This window comes from Schistocerca piceifrons, chromosome 1, assembly GCF_021461385.2.
Source record: "Schistocerca piceifrons isolate TAMUIC-IGC-003096 chromosome 1, iqSchPice1.1, whole genome shotgun sequence".
In the NCBI taxonomy this organism is placed as follows: Eukaryota; Metazoa; Arthropoda; class Insecta; order Orthoptera; family Acrididae; genus Schistocerca; species Schistocerca piceifrons.
In genome coordinates, this window is record NC_060138.1 from 531,580,618 (window position 1) to 531,599,995 (window position 19,378).

The window sequence follows — 19,378 nt, forward strand, 5'->3', positions numbered from 1 at the left end:
GAAAACCATTCATGATATGGGTGGACAAAGTAATGAGATGGTCAACTGCAGAATGCCGCACTCTAAATCCACACTGTCCATTCATTAGTAAATGGTGACACTAGAGCCACCACTCTAGCCGGGCGTGAATCATTTGTTCCATCACCTTGTAAATGCAGCTGGTAATAGATGGGACAGTAGCTAGAATGAAGGTTTTTGTCCTTACTGGGCTTCGGTATGGGTACAATGGTGGCTTCATGCTTACATCCAGGAAATGTGCCCTCTGCCCAGATGTGGTTGTATGAGTTAAGCAGAAAGTACTTGCCCGCTAGGGAACGGTGATGCAACATCTGAATGTGGATGGCGTCTGGCCCTGGGGCGGAGGATCAGCATGACCTGAGAACATGATCTAGCTCCCTCATAGTAAAGGTGGCATTGTAGCATTCACGATTCGGAGAAGAGAAGAGTATCACTCGAGCTGCCTCCTCCTGTTTCTGATGGAGGAAGGCAGGGTGATAGTGGGAAGAGCTTGAAACTACTGCAAAATGGTGGCCCAAGGTGTTGGAGATAGATAATTAGGGTCCATGATAACATCATCAGCTACTATCAGGCCGGAAATTGGTGAATGGATCTTGGTTCCAGAGAGCCGTCAGAGGTTGGCCCACATGACAGCGGAAGGTGTGGAACTATTAAAAGAACTAGTGAATGAAATCCAGCTACCTCTTTTGCACTAAAAGCAGCCATAAATCCTCTTTGTGGGATCAAAGGATGTGAATGTTCCATTGCAGGAGAATCAGAGCGAGGAAGAGATGAAGAGATGTAGGGGCGTCACCTTGGCGGCTGCCGAGTAACAGCTGGGGAAGAGGACACAGAACCAGGAAGATCCTGCTCCATGGGGTCCACAGAAGCATCAGCTTACTTGTGTGGTTGGTCTGTGGAGTCCAATGCTGAAAAATGGTTGTTGGTGCGCACTGGCAACACAGAGGCTGCCAGGCTAAGGTATCACGTGGCGACACCATTGAAGAGGATCTTCGAGATGGTGAAGGAGAAGACCGTTTACCTTTGGTGGACTTCTTTGAGCCTTTCTGGTTAGATGAAGACTCGGGTGTTGTTTGGCTGGAGGGATGGAGGAAGTCTTCACAGGAGTACTCCTCATGTCCTTTCCGGCCTACCAGGGGGTAGCTGGTGGCTTTGCCACTTGAGGCGAGAGTTTGACAGCTTGTTGCACAGCTGGACAGGGGGATGGCGAAGCTACCATGACGCTGGGTGGTTTCACAACCTCAGAGGTGAATTTGAGGTCACATGTCCGCATAGTGATGTCCTTCATTAAGCGAAGGGAAACAAGAACAGAACTATAGGTACCAAACGGGAGAACGCAGGGTTTGTGACTAGCCAGTAACTTGCGAGTGACTTGATAAGGTACCTTTTTCTTTACCCAGATCTCCTGAACAGCTCACTGGACAATCCGAAGAGGTGGCGGCATGGCCACCATTGCAGTTGATACAGTGGGGAGAAGAAGGTGGACAATGGCCCTCGTGCACATCCCTACCACAGGTGACACATGTGGCTGGGTGTCGACAAGATGTTCAAGTGTGGTTGAAACGATGACACTGGTAGCAGTGCATCAGGTTCGGAATGTCTGGCCAGATGGTGATAATTTCATAGCCTGCTTTGAGCTTGGACAGAAGCACCATTCTATCAAAGGTGAGAAAGAGTGCAGATGGGTACTAAGGAGGAATCTACCTTTTTCATTACACGATGGACAGCAATGACACCCTGATCAGAGACGTAAGATTGGATTTCGGTCTCAGTTAGACCGTCGAGCAGGCTGGTGTAAATTACACCACAGGAACAATTCACAGTTCTATGGGCCTCAACACGAACAGGTAACCACGGAGGAGCAAGGCAGCAAGCAGTTGTGCTTGAGAATCAGAAGTGGTTTCCAAAAGCAAAGTGCCATTCCATAAACAAGAGCAGGGCCAGCAATTGCATCTACACCTTTCTGAATAATAAACAGATTTACCGTGGCGAAGGACTGACCATCTACAGTACGTGAAACCACGAGGAACTGTGGTACAGCAGGAACAGTCTTTGAATTATTAGCCTCATTATGTTTATGTTTTATAGATGTTCGAGTGGGAAGTAGATTTACTCATCGCGAGGAAATCCCCAATGATTGTCAGCATCTCTGATGGTGTGCTCCTTCCAACTGGGGGCCCTTCATAAGGTTGCAGCTCAGGCAATCACCCCTTCCTGGGCGTGGCCTGTATTAGGGGGTACGTGCGAACCCTACCTGTCGACCCAGGGCTGGGAATTATACATTACCCAGTCACCTGTTATGCGTCAGACGCATGGGCCAGCCTTCAGGAGCACACAGGGAGGAAGAAGAAAAAGAGAATCCTCAAACACCAAAGTGGAGGAACAAGAAGAGACAGGAAAGAAAGAAAGGAAAAGGGAGTGAAAGACAAAGGTGAGACTGTTCGCTTGTCAGCGAAAGAATGCAGAACATTCCCGATAACACCCCAGACATGTTCCCCATAGGAGGGGAAAAAGAATAGCAAGGGGATAGACATGCAGCACGGAAGGGAAAAAATACTGCAAAGGCTGGGGCTCTGTGGTAGCCAAGCATGAACCCGCCACAGAGTGGCGAGCCCCCTGGAGGGTGCGGGGTAGGGGGGTGGGGGAAGGTGATGGAGATGATGTGTATGTCACAGGTTAAGTGAGTATGGACATGTAGTGATGTATTGGACCAAGTTCTCTTGCTGTAGTATGTAGTGATGCAACATAAAACTGTAGTGTTCATCTGAGAACAGTGAAGAAATGACCTCTACTTTGTAAAGGAAGTTTAAATGATTAAAAGTTCATTGGGGTGGACAGTAGTATCCCACTTTTGTGAGATATGACATCTGAGTTGCTCCTATAAGTCATCTTTCAGGATGTGTGTTGCAGTGGATCCATTATGGCGATTTCCTTACTTGTTTCAACACAACTGCCACGGACACCTAAGTGGTTCCAAGTCCAGAGGTATATAATGGAGGTTCTTGGACAACAGATACTAATTAATGAATTGAACAGTAATTGTCAACTTCATTTGAATTACTGTGGGAATAATTGGACATGAGAATACTGCGTAATGGGACAGACATGACTTGCAGCCAGATGTTAAATGAATACAAATAGTTCCTGTGAAGGGAATAGCATTTTCCATGTAAAAAATGTTACTGAGAAAATCTAAGCAACAGAAGTATCTAGCACAGCAACTAAGTCTCCATAGACAAGTCTCTGCATATTCCAGTGGTGCAAAAGTATGTGGCATGAAAGTTTTCTAGAAGGTTCATACTAGTACATAAAGACACCAGAGGAAAACTGAGTTGCTCCCAGGAATCATACTGCTAATAATGGTCTCAATTCGGCAAGGAAGAGAACCCAAAAGTTTCTTCAGGTTTGCCATATCTAGCTCAAACCAGTCATCAATGACTAGATCCCCACACATTTTCTATGGACTTAAGGTTAGGTGACTTAGTGGGGCAGTCACAGTATTATAGGGTGGTTTGACTGCTTTTCGAAGAGGAAATATAAGCATGCAGTCCTATAAACGTGACTGCTGTCATCTTGGATGACGGGAGTGTTCACAGCACACTCATCACAAAGATGTCGAAGACAGACATGTTCAAAAGAACAGAAACATGTCCAAAAGAACAGACACCATTTTGACCCTGCAGCCTTTTTGAATCAAGACAGAGAGGAATTAAAGAAATAAGCTGGGAAGGCTAACCAGAGACTGAGTTTTACTGGCAGGACACTTAGAAAATGTAACAGTCTACTAAAAAGATTGCCTACACTACACTTGTCAGCCCTCTTTTAGAATACTGCTGCACAATGTGGGATCCTTACCAGAGAGGATTGACGGAGTACACCGAGAAAGTTCAAAGAAGGGCAGCATATTTTGTATTATTCCGAAATAGGGGAGAGAGAGTGTCACTGAAATGATACAGGATTTGGGGTGGACATAATTAAAACAAGGCGTTTTTCATTGGAGTGGAATCTGCTCATGAAATTTCAATCACCAACTTCCTCCTCTGAATGCAAAAATATTTTGTTGATGTTGATCTACGTAGGGAGAAACAATCACCATAATAAAATAAGGAAAATCAGAACTCGCACTGAAAGATATAGGTATTCGTTTTTTCCGAGCACGGTACAAGATTGGAATAATAGAGAATTATTATGAAGATGGTTCAATGAACCCTCTGCCAGGCATTTAAATATGATTTGCAGAGTATCCATGTAGATGAAGATGTAGATGCCAGTGGTTATTGATTTGTATCTATGGAACAAGTGGAAAATTTGTGCAGAACCAGGATTCAAACCTGGGTCTCCCTCTTGGGTTCATAGTGGCTGCAGGATCAAAATGGTGTCTGTTCTTTCAGACATGTCTGTCAGGGAATCAGTGAGATGCCTCAAGTAATGAGGCTAATGAGCAGGGCCACTACATCAGTAGTGTGTGGAAGAAGTTGAGAATTTGGGTCTGACGGGAGGCATGCTAGGATAGTCCGTGCAGTTGTGGTAATCACCGAGTCCAAATACCATGGTGTCAGTGCATCTGCCTAGTAAGCAGGAGACCAGGGTTCAAATCGCAGTCTGGCATAAATTTTCAATTGGCTCACTGTTATAAATCACTGCCCACTGGCAGCTAATGGCTTTAATTCCCTTGTGTCTTGAACCCGGTTCATGTTCATGGTAACCTGAATGAGTGGCCCCGAGTTATGGCCCGGGGGAAAGGGGATCCAAAAAAAACATTACAATACCACCTTCAGTGCATTTAACACCATCAATGATTTGAAAATGAAGCAAAATCACACTCATTGGGCCATGCTACATGGCTGCATTCCTTGTAGACACAATGGATTGTTTGCTTTGATGCACAACAAATTTGCCAATTTCTTTCATTGTATGGTAACCAACTCATCCAAAAATGATACCTGCTTTCTGCCATTCAGCATATTTCCATTTTGACTCAGCTTACAGTGCTGATGCCCTACAACCAACTAGTACACACACACACACACACACACACACACACACACACACACACACACACACACCACTTCACTGACATGACTTATGTCAGTAGTTGGAGGTAACGGGACTGTCAGGTACCAGTTCTACACCACCTACATTGATCCAAAGTGACAAGTGTGTTCTTGTACTGGGGTGACTAACATTTTGTCTGGTGAGCTTATATGAACTACAGTCAGAAGTTAAATGAATGCAAATGACTGCTTTGAGAGGAAAGCAGTATACCATCTTCTACACAGAAAATATTATTGAGAAAGAAGAGGAGCCATATTCAGCAACCACACCAGATGTGCAGATTGGTGATACACACGTGTGAATACGTGCAATGTTGCACGCATCTGGTGTGGGTACCTGTGGTGAGGCGGAGGCCAATGTCACAGGAGAGTCATACGAGCAGCCAGAGTAAGTCAAATGTAAGGCCAACTGGCTGCGATCTCTGCCTCTGTTGCTGTTATCCGTCTCACCTCTACCTGTGGACACTGCAATGCTCCAACTGTTTACTGCATGTTTAGTGCTACAAATCATGAGTTTGTGGTTTATTTTGCCACAAATCATTCCTGTTTGGTTCATGGACTAAATGACCATTTATGTTGTTGTTAGAGAAGTTATTTATTTTCCATATACGTTGCAGCCTGAAGTGAGGATTATAACACCACTGCTGGCTGTAGATTATTGCCATTTTAAAACGACAGTAGGATCCCAGAGAAAAATTGTACTGAGAAATTAAAAGAATCTTAATCTACTGATTCACAGGACATGGAGGGATGATACAGTGTGTAGTCCAGTTTTGCAAAACACTTATTTACACTAACTCCATTCACCTGCAGTGACAAAATCAATCTCATTTTGGGGACCTCTGTTATTGTTACCAGTGTCCAGTAGCATCTGTATAAGTACTTATGGTTTTGCAATCAGTGGCACAGAAAGGAACTTGTATAAAGTCTGGAACACATCACCACCAACACCACCACCCCAATCTGTGTTATCAGACAGAGATGCCCATGTCTCAACAACTCTTTTTCTAGGGTTATATTCATCATTTTTATGAATAAATCAAGACAAAGTGATAATAGTACACATATATCTACATTGCCTGACAGAAAAGTGAAACACCCAGAAGGGGAGAAGGGAATAAAATGAAGCTTCATGGACTGAGAGAGTATGTGATATTATTTCAGCGATTACAAACTGGAGTCAAATTTACAAAGAACTTTGCAGTACGAGTTCACTTATCAATATGATGTTGCACCCTCTCTGGCCTGGATGCATGTGCTGATTTGCTTGGGAAGCATCTTATAAAGCTGTTGAATCCTCTTCTGAGGCAAGCTGGCCCACAACAGTCATAACTGATCCTTGATACCCTGGGTTGGAGTTGATGCCCGAACTTGTCTCACACATTCCATCAGGGACAGATCTGGGGATCTTGCTGGACACAGGAGTACCTCAACAACATAGTCAGTTCACAGAGATGTGTGCTGTACGTGGATGATCATTGTCCTGTTGAAGAAACACACCATGATACTGTTGCCAGAGAGGTAACACACAGGACACCGACAATGTACTGTTGTTCAATCAGTGTATCAGCCATGCACTGGTATTGTACCAAATGACTTCCCACACCACAATGTCAGGAGTAACACATCTATGCCTCTGCAAAACATTGGAAGAATGAGATTTCTCCTCAGGTCATCGGCATACTCACTGATGATAGATCCGGTTCATACAAAATCACAATTCATTGCTGAACATAATGTGACACTTCATCAGTAGTCCATGCCTCCTAGCAAAGGCGACACACTAACCACAGTCCTTTGTGATGTGCTGTTAAGGTTTCCAACCAATGCTGCAGGATGACACACAATGTTGCAGAGAGTCCATTACTTATTCTAGGAGGACACATACAGAAATGAAGGGGTTATGATGTGCTTGGCGCATGGTATGGCAATCTTCCTTTATGGTGGCCAAACATGGTCAATTGGAAATTCAATGATGATTATGCCAGCCCATACAATCCAACATCAACTGTCACATCCGAATGCCTCACAAATCTGGATACTGCACAATTCCACTAGTCAGTCAAATGAAGAACCACAACGAGGCCTCTTTCAAACTGTGAAAGGTGCTGATAGCATAGTCTCATAAGAGATGGGACATCTCTGTGTCCACAGTAATTACTTGACAGCTGATAATGTTCACGACTCTTATAGACCTTAGAAAGCCAGGTAATAACACTGACCATGAACAACACTAATGCACTCTGGTTGCCATTGTATGCGTCGGAGTGAATTTCAACTCTAATCAATCCAGTGGTGTGTATGTGTATGACATTGATTGGACATCCAACCATTTCTTCTTGTTGCTTCACTTTTTGTCAGGCAGTGTACGAAAATTCAGAGCTCATCAAAAGTATTAGAAAATTTTCTGAATGCCATTATAAAGATGGTCTCCCTTGTCATTAAACTTTTACATACCTTTCGAATTTCATTCATGTCCCAAGGGACATCAATACCAAGTTCTTCTGCCCTACAAAAAGGAAAAAAGATAAGATTATGGTGAAATAAAACCCTATAAACATTTTGCTTAAGAGAATCTGATTATTATAAATGGCCCTTACCCTTCAATCAGTTTACAAAGTCCCTCACACAAATGCCGGTTGAGCATGAGATTCAGAAAGGGTTTTTCAATGCTTTCAGACCCTTTAAAAACATTCCATGGTACTGAGATAACCATAGCAGCTACAAACTTCTTCCGTGCTGCCAATTCTTCTGCAGCCAAGTAATTTCCAAGGATTAATCTGTATTATGAACAAAACATGATATCAATTGAATAATGTATGTCTGTCTGAAAACTTTGAAGCAATAAATATTAATGATAAGAATTAGGTTGAAACAACAAATCTTTTATGAGAATTGTGAACAAAAGGTTGCAATGAAGATAATTGTTATTTTAATGGATTTTGTGTTAAGTCACAGTAATCATACTACAACAATACCGGAAAAATCAATGACTTCTGAACATTCACATTACTTCCAAAGTAACGTTATCATTGGATTGGAATCAACTCAAGTTTTACTCTCCTTTTAGAATGCTAATACACTGACTGCATGGACATAAAAAAAAAGTAACTACGAAGGTTGTTCAGTAATTACATGGACAAATATATATGGTGAAAGCAACACCTAATGAACAGAATTTAGAGTTTGTACATGTTACTTGGCAATCTCGAAAAGAATGTTAGTCATTTGTTCAATTAATATTTATGTAAACCTAATGTCTAATGTTGCAGTTATGATGACATGTCTCCTTTGAAGAACAGCATTCTAAAATCCAATTTTTATCCTTCACAAATTGTAGTCATCAACAATTCTCACTCAGATTAATAAACAATGTGGAAGTTGTTGCATCATTTGTGCGAGTTTTTAGGTGTGGATGGAAAAGCTCAAAAGTGGCTGCAATAGTGTAACTGACAAGCACCACTCTGTCCATCTGGTACAAGCATAGGCTTTGACATTGCAAGTTCTTATTGATTCACTTATCCAAGAAGACCAACGAGTTACAGTTGAAAAAATTACTCCAAAATATCAAGCAAATTTTAACACAACTCATTCCATTAGTCAAAACAAACTGAACTACAGTAAGATTTATGCAAAGCAGGTTTCCAGAGAACTTATTACTGATCAAAAAGAAGAGAGATTTCACCTGTGCATTGAACTCAAAGACCATTTCAGTACTGAAGGTTATGCATTTTCGTACAGGATTTTAACTTGTCATTAAACTTGGATACATAATTTTCAGCAAGAGTCCAAGCATCAAAGTATATAGTGGAAGCACCCTCAATTATCTGCCCATAAGAAATTCAAAATGTGACTATCAGCTGGTAAGATCTTGTTAATCATTTTTTTGTAGTGCACATAGTCCAATTTTCTGCGATTTTTTGGAGGAACAATCCACTATCAACAGCTTATACTGCTCAGGCATGATAGAGAACAAAGTCAAGCCCTCACTGAAGAGGAAATGTACGGGATGGCAGAAGAAAACGCTTATTCTTCATCTACATCTACCTCTACATCTAAACTCTGCAGTAACCATGAGGTGCGTGGCAGATGGTATGCCCCATTGTACCAGTCATTAGGGTTTCTTCCAGTTCCATTCACATATGGAGTATGGGAAAAATGACGCAACTGACATTGAAAACTATTGGCACTAATGGAAAACCTGTGTTGAAGCTAATAATTATATCCCAAAGACAAGAAATTAGGTTGGATAGCAATATGGAAAAATAAAACTTTGTCATGTTCTATAATCTACTATATGGTCACTTTGGGAATAACTGAAATAATTATATACTCAATCCAGTAGCATCAATTTCAATTCAAGAAAATGCTTAAGGTTAAAACACAGTGATGACAGTATTCAGATTTCTGAATGTATTTAGCAATATTTGGTCCTTAACAAGAATTTGTTTCACAATAATGACCATCTGATACTACAACTTTACGAAAGATATGTGCATTTTAGGTCATATTAATTTATTCTGTACACAGTATTCAATATCTTGATTTTTTAGGCTCCCTACAAATCTGGAATATACACTCTGAAATATCCATGTAACAAAATCCAAGCAAGTTATTATGTTTTAAAATGTCTGTTTCTTGGAGACAATAAGGAATAGAATAACAGAAATATCACATACACTTGAGTTAATCGTATTTAAATTAATATGTAAGATGAAATATTGTGTGTATAACAGAACATGCACTTTATGATGGGAAGTTAGAAGAACACTGACTTGTGTTACAACCATTGTTCTAATAGCTATTTTTCATTGACGTCAGAGAGTATATATTATACTGTCCTGAGGGGCCCCAGTACTCTATCTTCCCCATTCCGTTCCCTCCCTCACAACCCTCCCCCACACATCACTCCTCTTCTCCTAGTATTTACGATGAGTTTGTCTATTTTTTTAAATTATGGAAGTAGAAAAACTCAGTGACAACTGTAAAATGTGAACTTTCACAACTGGAAATGTCACAGTTAATAAAATGTTCTGGGCTATTATGCCATGGTCGAATGGATTTCACTACAACAAAAGCGAGGCATCATAAGAATATTAATGGACAGAGCAAGGGAAATCTGTGAACCAGAGCTGCTTGATGCAGAATTAGAACATCTCATCAATGCATTCCTCAAGAATGATTATTTGTTCACTGAGGTGATAGGAGCATTTAAGACCACTGCGTAGAAATTACAGCGATGCTCAAGAGCTGGTGAAATTAACAGTTTTCCTGCCATTTATTAAGGACGTGACTGGCCGCAGAGGAATAATCCTGAAAAAGTGGAACATCACAGTAATCTACACACCTACATGGAAGTTACAAGATCACTTAAAATCGGCCAACGATGTTAGCCAACCACTGGAAAAAGCTGGAATTTATAGGATTCCATGAACAGAGGGGCCATAGAGATTGCAAAACACCCCATAAATTTCAATAGGAAGGAGGAGGGCATGAAATTGAATGACATTTGGATTCCGGTGCTGAAGAAGATGCGTACCAGTCTTCCACCACGGGATGATAGCAACAGCGGATGATGGCAGTCGATAACGGCCAATTATGCTTGCTTATTCAAAACATGTGACGTCACGCCACTGCGCGGAACCTCGGGATGTGGAATTTTGCTGTAGTCAGCAGCAAGCAAGAGTGTGAATCAGACAGCCAACAAAGCTTTGATCCCCCTTAAAAATGTCCTCTGCAGATGGGGATGAAATACCGGGTTTTAAGGTGAAAGCCATTCGACCGTGGCATAACAGCCGGAAACATTTTATTAATTGTGACAATGACAACTGCATATTTCATGATATTTACAATGTCTGTATAATAATGTAATCTCTATTAACTCTGAGTGTGATGAACTATCACAGCAGTTGAAGTGTGCCATCCCTACATTACAGTTTGCAGTTAGAGCAGTTCAGTGGTGATGCGCCTTTGGTGTGACTGAATGCTGAAGACGTTTTGACACAGACAGTTTGGTAAATTACAGGCTTCGTTTGATTGGAGCACCACTGCTCTAAACCCAACAGAAGGTGTTTCAATGTACACTAATCAACATAGTTGTCTCAGTGTTGGCATTTTTTGTGGACCTGCCCCAAACTTTTTAGTTTGTTATAAATACAACAGATGCCGGTTCAGCATACAGTCAAGGGATTCATTGTCAGTTCGATGACAGCACCTTCAGCAGCATTTTACAACAGTTTGTAGTTTGCCATAAGTATAATCGATGATGTTTCAAAATACATCTTGTGATTTCTGTCAATTCTACATCTTCATATTTTGCTGCAATGTTGTTATACACTGCAGTAAATAAATAGTGTAAATAGATACTTCTTACTCCCAGTCTCAGTCCCAAACTCAGAACAAAGCACAAAGCCAAGAAAAGGCAAGCACTTTGGAAGAACAAAGAACTCAATGCATGGTGAGAAATGTGGTGAAGTAGCACTTGAGACACGGCCACCAAGCCTTGCATATGACAGTCAAAGGGTTAAATATCATTCAATTTATAGCAAGTTTAATGATAGGTGAGTACAACAGTTTTGTAATATCAGACTACACCTTTAATTCTATAATCCTATCAACCAATTACAGATTAACTTCAGCCTCAGGTTGAAAACACAGGATGAGAATAAAAAAGATATATGTATGTAATTCCCTGATATTTTGAAATATATCGATAACCTTGCCACAGTCGTTATTCACAGACAGTATCTGAGTCATCTCTTCTACATACTGATCTTCCATGCCATTGCTTCTTCTATCCAATAAACCTGTTAACCGGCCACCTACCAGCAATCCACTGATCACCTTGTATCATCCTGACCTTAAGATGCTCTATCACTTCCTTCACCAGGACTTCAGCTACCTCTTGTCATGACTCAAGGTAAGGGATATCCTACCCACACCATATAAAGTACTTTTCCACTGCCCACCCAATTTACAGAGTTTTCCACCCCTACTCCAGTCCTGCACCCCGTGACTCATTCTCTTGTGGTCAAACCATGTGCAAAACCAGTCTCATACACTCATCCACCATCTCTATAACAGTCCAGTCACAGGCATTTCCTACCCTTTAAAAGTCAGGGCCACATGTGAAAACAGCCACATTATATAGTAGCTATGCTGCAACTACTGTGCAGCATTTTATGCATGCTTGACAAGGAATCAACTGTCTACTCGCATGAATGACCACTGCCAAACAGTGGAAAACTAGAAACTTGACCATTCAGTCGCCAAATATGATATGAATCACAATACAAATGAGTTCAACAGCTGCTTCACTGTGTGAGCAACATGGATACTCTCTTCCAGCACAAGTTGTTCTGAACTATGCAGGTGGAAATTGTCTCTCCAGCACATACAACACTCTTGCAGTCCCTCTGGCACAACCCTCTGCTAACATGTTTCCCACTGCCTCACCTAACCTTTTCCCTTCACTCTTCTGTCCCCACCAATCCTTCACCATCCAGATTGTGTAATGCCTTTTTCTTTCACTCTTCCCCTCCTCTCCATGCAGGCATATTCTTTCTCCCCACTTTTCCACCCCTTTCCTTTCTCCTTTCCATCCCTACCTCCCACTTCATCACCACCCTTGTATCATCCCCCCCCCCCCCCCCCCGCCTCTACCTATTACATGCTCTACCCTCTGAACTCCTGAAATCTTGTTGTGCAGCCATTGATTTGTTTGTTTAAATACCTGCCTCACACCATCTTAGTACTCCTTCCTTCTCTAGTACATCCTTCCTTACCCCCACCCCATCTCCATCTGCTCAGGCAACTATCCTCAATAATCTACATATGTACTCTGCAAATCACCATGAAATGCGTGGCAGAGGGTACATCCCACTCTACTAGTTATCAGGATTTCTTCCCATTCCATTCATGTGTGGAGCACAAGAAGAATGATTCTTTGAATGTCTCTGTGCATGCAGAATTATTGTAATCTTATCCTCACGATCCCTATGTGAGTGATATGTAGGGGGTCGTAGTATATTCCTAAGAGTTATCATTTAAAGCTGGTCTTCAAACTTTGCTAACAGACTTTCTCAGGATAGTTTACATCTATCTTCTACAGTCTCCCAGTTCAGTTCCTTCAGCATCTCTGTGACACTCTCCCATGGATCAAACAAACCTGTGACCATTTATGCTGCCCTTCTTGGTATACATTCAATATCCCCTGTTAGTCCTATTTGGTATGGGTTCCACACACTTAAGCAATATTCTAGAACTGGTTGCACAAGTGATTTGCACGCAATCTCCTTTGTAAACTGATTGCAGGTCCCCAGTATTCTACCAATCAACAGTCAACCTTGCCATGGCCCCTGATGCAAACATTTGGATGTCTGTGTGGTCATGTGTTCAGTTTTGCTAGAGAAAGAGCAAGTCCTCAAAAGCTAGTGTAAATACTATATTTTGTTGAGTATTCCTATGCACCACACATCAGTCAGCTGTGTGTGAGTGGTTGCCTTTCCTTTAATTTACATATTAATCAACTAATAAGATGTATATTAACAGATACTCTGTCTTAGTAAGTACACCCATCTCAATTCAATATACAATAGAATTAAAATGTTTGCAAGTAGAGTGATGCTTGTATTCCACAAATCCTTTCACAATGCAACCATAAATTTTGTGTCTGCCAACATTTCTCCCTTGACACCTGCTGAATTTCAGAAGGGGTTACGTAGCCAAAGACAGTCACAGCACCTGGTACATTTTTGTCCCCTTACAATTGTCACCAACAATGCAGACACAAAATAATAGCCCACCCACCCATATTCACAACTTTATGGAGTCAATGCCAGTCGGATGCATTCCTTAATACTTTGCTAATAACTACAAGACTACTAATGCAGAAACAATGGCTGAACCCACAACAGGTAGCCCATGTTTGTCCGTGTTTGTTGCACAGTGTTTGTTTTGTCTGTGATGTCATTGAACCAGTTTAGGCACATGTGTGTGATTTTTATTAATTACAAAAAATACGGGAAAGAACTCGAAAGCTAGTGTGAATTCTATTTTCTGTGATGTATTTCTGTGCTCCACGCATCAATCCACTACATGTGAGTGATTCCCTTTCCTTTATTTTGCATACTGCTCCATCCAGGAATTTTCATTATTGTTATAAATTAGCTTTGTATAAATTTATAAATTGGCGTAGTATGGAAATGATTGTAGTCAGGACATTGACTCATGTGTCATTGTAAAGAAGTTGTGGAGCACTACTAGGACCCAAAGTAAGACAATAATAATATTTGCCAAAATATAAGTGAAAATCTGGTATTAAATTGAAATTTACAAAATGATTAAAGATATTGTCCCAGTTAACTGGTAAATAAGTCCCAAATTATAGAAAAATCAAGTCAAAGGAATGCTTACATCAAACAGAATCCAAAAAGCTTAAAAAGTCCAGTCCCGAGTGAATGTGAGAGCTAGGGCATTGTCGAAAATGAAATGAAAAAATGCCACAAAGTGATTACATGACTGGATCATTGGGTATACTGCAACAGTCCGAACCTGTGATTTATCTATTCTGGATAACCATTGTATTACACAGATAATAATTAAATTACTAATACCGAATGCATGTTTGATTTTATCCTGAACTTTTCATGAAAATTCTACTGTGGACCCAAAATATGCAAACAGACTTTTTCACACAGACAAAATATAACAAACAGTGGAGGCAGAAGGGAATTGCCAATAAACTGGGAGGGAGTAATAAATTCCAGTGGTCAATAACAGCATTTATTATTAGCGGAAAAAACTTACCGATTCCAACTAGTGGCACAAAATATATCTTCAAAGGAACAGATGAGAGGAGTGTGAAAAATTAAAACATAATGCACACACAAGAAGATATGTACAAAATGTTCAACATCCTACATCACTAATGTGTCCAGTCTGCCATCACAATCACATGAAATGTCTACATGAATCCTCACCCATTAATCGCAATACATTAGCATCAAGACACTTAGTGACCAGCAGCCCATTGTCTGACATGTATGTCCTTAGCAAAGAGGATGATGCTGTCTGCTGGCATGATAAGGAGAGAACTGTATCTTTTCACTGGAGCTGCCAACTCCAGAGTAATTAACATAGAACTAATCTTTCATGCTTGCTAAACACTTTCAAATGTACCAGTCAATGAGTTTACCTCCCTGTCCCATTAAAAAAAAAATGTATATTTTTGCAGCAGTGGTTTCCTAATAGCTGCTTTTCCTTCAAGTAATCTTTTCTTAACTCTCTAATTATGGTTGTTGTTGGTTTGCCTTGAGTGGTCTAACACCCGTCAATAATCAAACTGGTTAATAGGACAGGAGGGCCACTATACAATTAGTGACCAGAATGGTGTTAGTAACAAAGAATACCGCAACAGTAGCAACAACAAAAGAGGCTCCATTTATGATAAGTGCTTAAGAACTGTGAAGCATCAATGAAGGAAGGAAACCATTACATTATAGCAGGTAGAGGAAATTAAGTTTACAGGGTAAAAGTAGGCAAGCCACAAGGGTACTAACAGAGGCTTTAGAGAAAGTGACAAAAGCAAGGATGTTTCTCATTTGCATTCTATACAGGTGTTCTTTTATAGAGGACTTTTGGGTGTATAAAGAAATATGTCAATAAACAGAAAATTTAATACGATTTTCAGCAGTTTCCATTATGCCAATCTTATAGGAACAAGGAGTTCTACAACAGTCCATTTCACCAGGAACGAGCTGCCCAGAATTTATAATATATGCAAATGATATATCTGTAGCAGTTAGTGACAATGAAGTCACATATGCATACAAATTCAAGAGAAGAGCTGGAAGAGAGAGTTTCTCAAAACACAACTCTTCCAAAACATGATTCAGTCATACCAACTTAATTATAAAATCTAAAAAAAATACTTGCAGTTTAATACAAACAAAACAGCTAAATCAAATGATGTCACTCTTGAGGTTGGGCACGCACTTTTAGGTGGTGTGCACTGTAATAAATACTGGGGTAGTGTTGTCGACAGGTTCATTATTGGGGAGAACCATAACAATAAAATCTGCTAATAAGTTAAGTCCTAGTACATTCCAAATAAGGAAAATGTCAAAAGCTGTAAATGGAGGTGCACTAGAGATGATGTACTATGGCTTGATCTACCAACACCTATCATATCGCATTCTAATAAGGGGATATGTTGCAGATACTAATATTCTAAAATTGGTTAAACTATAGAAGAAAGTAGTTAGGTGCATGGCTAATTTACCAACAAAACAAGCCTGCAAAAAAATCATTCAGAGAACTAAATGTATAAACTGTTCTTGCCCATATATGTTAAAATAGACTGTATTGCTTTGTTGAACTGGGATACACATGATTACAACACAAGATGCAGGAATGTTTATCACTTGCAAGAAGAAGTCTTCATATAACGGAGAAGATTTGGTGAACAGTGGTCACTTTTTCACAGTCACCTTTCAGACAGCATAAAAAACAAAGAGGACAGTAAGCAAGTGCTGCTGAGTACATGTTTAAGGAGACCAAACATCAAAGGCCACAAGTCTCCCATTGATCCCCAGGACAGAAGCAGTGTACTCAATCTGTCTGTGTATAAAGTAAATTATATGTGCCAGAATGTCTGAGGTGGAACATGGGAACCAGTCTAGTATTCACTTCGTGGAATGTGGGAAACCATCTAAAAATCACATCCAGGCTGCCTGTCACACTGACCCCTCATCATTAATCCACCAGAAAGATTTGATCCGAGGACTGACATACCTCTTCATCCATGAAGCGGTGTTAACAATCTTCCTGAGAGGTCTTTATAAACATAGAGGGTGGAATTGCTTGTCACTGAGAACTCCAATTTTAGGTGGGTGATGGAGCCTCTCAGGGAAATAGTGGGCAGGTCAGGAAAGAAGGCCGGTATCCACTCTGCTTGCCAGGGGGTCTCCTTCAAGATGTGGAGGAGGCTCTGCCAAAAATGCACCCAGCTGCAAATTGTGCCTCATGCTGAGTTCAGAAGCCATCCTCAATTCCTACAAGCAAGTGGTGGATTTGATGAAGGCAGCTAGCCTTGTCCATGGGGTAGAAGCACAGTTATTGTGTTATAGCATTGTTCCCAGAACCAGTCATGATCCTTTGGTTTCGAGCTGAGTGGAAGGTCTAAATCAGAGACTCAGATAATTGTACGATCATATTAGATGCAAATTTTTCAACCTCCACTATCAATTGGAGAAATGTAGACCCCACTTAACAAGTCGATCATGTGCAATGCACAGGAAGAGGTTACCTGGGTAACAGAATGTGTGTGGCATGCACATTTGGGTTTTTTTGGAACAGAGAAATCCCTCCACAGGCCCAATAAGATGTGTTCTGAGTCCAAAGGAGGTATCAGTCATCATAGCAGATTGGAGAAAGAAAATATTAATAGTGTATTAGTTAACTGCAGGAGCATCTATAGAAAGTTCCCAGAAATATTCCCACTTATAAATGGTAACAATGCTCACATAGTAGTAGGGATAGAAAGCTGGCTTAAAACAGATGTCACTAGCAATGAAATTTTAAACTGTGACTGGAATGTGTATAGCAAAGAGGAGATGAATGTTGGTGGCGGAGGTGAGTAAAATTTGTACAGATTCAGAACACAAAATAATTTGAGTGAAGATTAAGTGTTAAAGGTAGATAAAACATGTTCATCAAATGCTTTTGTAGATCCCCTGCCTCAAGAGCATAAGTGGTGGAACATCTGAAGGGAAACCTGGAGAATATTTTATGTAAATTTCCTGGTCATGTCATAATAACAGTCAGGTTCTAACTTAGCTATAAACTGGGAGGCTCAAGTCATTAGAATGGGTAGTAGGGACAAGGAATCATGTGAAATTGTTCTAAGTGCCTTATCCAAAAATTACCTGGAGCAGTTAATCAGAGAACTGACTCATGAAGACATCATCATACACCAGCTGGTGGCAAAACGACCTGAATTTTTCAACTCAGTTAGTGCAGAACAGGGAGTCAGTGATCATAAGACCATTACTGTGTCACTGAATGTGGCTGTAAATAGGAAAACAAAGGAAGGTTGAAAGCTCTTTCTGTTTAGAAAGAGTGACAAGAGACAGATTTCTGATTACCTGATATGTTGACATGAAAATTTCATCTCCAGGACTGACAATATTCTGCATCAATGGAAAACGTTCAAGAGAATCATACAACAAGCTTTAGACAATTATGTGCTCAAAACATTGTGAGGAATGAAAAAGATCCACTGTGTTTTGCCAACTATGTTATAAAGCTGCTACAAAAGCAAAGAGAACTTAATCACAAATTTAAATGTAACCATAAAACACCACAGACAAACAAAAACTAAACACAGCCAAAATTAGTGTAAGGAGGACTAAACACGAAGGTTCAATGAACTTGAAAGTGAAATTCTGTCTACCAACTTCACAGAAAATCCCAAAAAAACTTTCTTGCCTTATGCTAACTTAGTAAATGGATCAAAGCCATCAGTCCAGACTCTCTGTAACCATCATGGCATTGAAACATAGAATGACACAGAAAAGGCCAAAATACTACATGTATTTTTCTAAAACTGTTTCACATAGGTAGAGTGCACTGTATTTCCTCCTTTAAATAGTCACAGATATGACAAAACTGATGCCGAACAAAGTTATGAAGGGATAGAAACACCACTGAAATTGCTCAAAAAAGAAAAGGCTTTTACAGCTGAAAGGATACCAATTCGATTCTGCACAGAGTATGCAAAAGAACTTGCCCTCTTCTAGCAGCAGTGTACCCATCTCCAGAGAAGTGAAGAGTTCGTAGTTGGGGTTGGGTTGATGAGGAGGAGGAGACCAAACAGCGAGGTCATCTGTCTCATCGGATTAGGGAAGGACGGGGAAGGAAGTCGTCCATGCCCTTTCAAAGGAACCATCCCGGCATTTGCCCGAAGCGATTAAGGGAAATTGCAGAAAACCTAAATCAGGATGGCCGGATGTGAGATTGAACCATCATCCTCCTGAATGCGAGTCCATTGTGCTGACCACTGCGCCATTCTCATTTTCAAGATGGGTTGTCGAACAGATGGACAAAACAATAAGCCTATATCTGACATCAATCTGCTGTAGAATTTTGAAACATGTTTTATGCTCACATATTATAGCGCTTTTGGAGACAGAAAATGTGTTCTGGAGAAACCAACATAGGTTCTACAAACAATGACTTTGTGAAACCCAGCTCACTCTGTTCATCCACAAGATTGAGAAAGCTGTAGATAACAACACCCAGATAGA

At 40.6% G+C, this 19,378-nt stretch overlaps 1 protein-coding gene across 1 annotated transcript in view; it reads right to left on the reverse strand.

Moving 5' to 3' along the window:
* Positions 1–19,378, reverse strand: part of LOC124798773 (phospholipase ABHD3) — a 51,762-nt gene that overhangs the window by 16,208 nt on the left and 16,176 nt on the right. Inside the window, exons 5-6 of the mRNA XM_047262306.1 lie at positions 7,673–7,852; positions 7,530–7,581 (exon numbers count right to left, since the gene is read on the reverse strand). Of these exons, the coding sequence (XP_047118262.1) occupies positions 7,530–7,581; positions 7,673–7,852 (232 nt within the window). The remainder of the gene's footprint in view (positions 1–7,529; positions 7,582–7,672; positions 7,853–19,378) is intronic.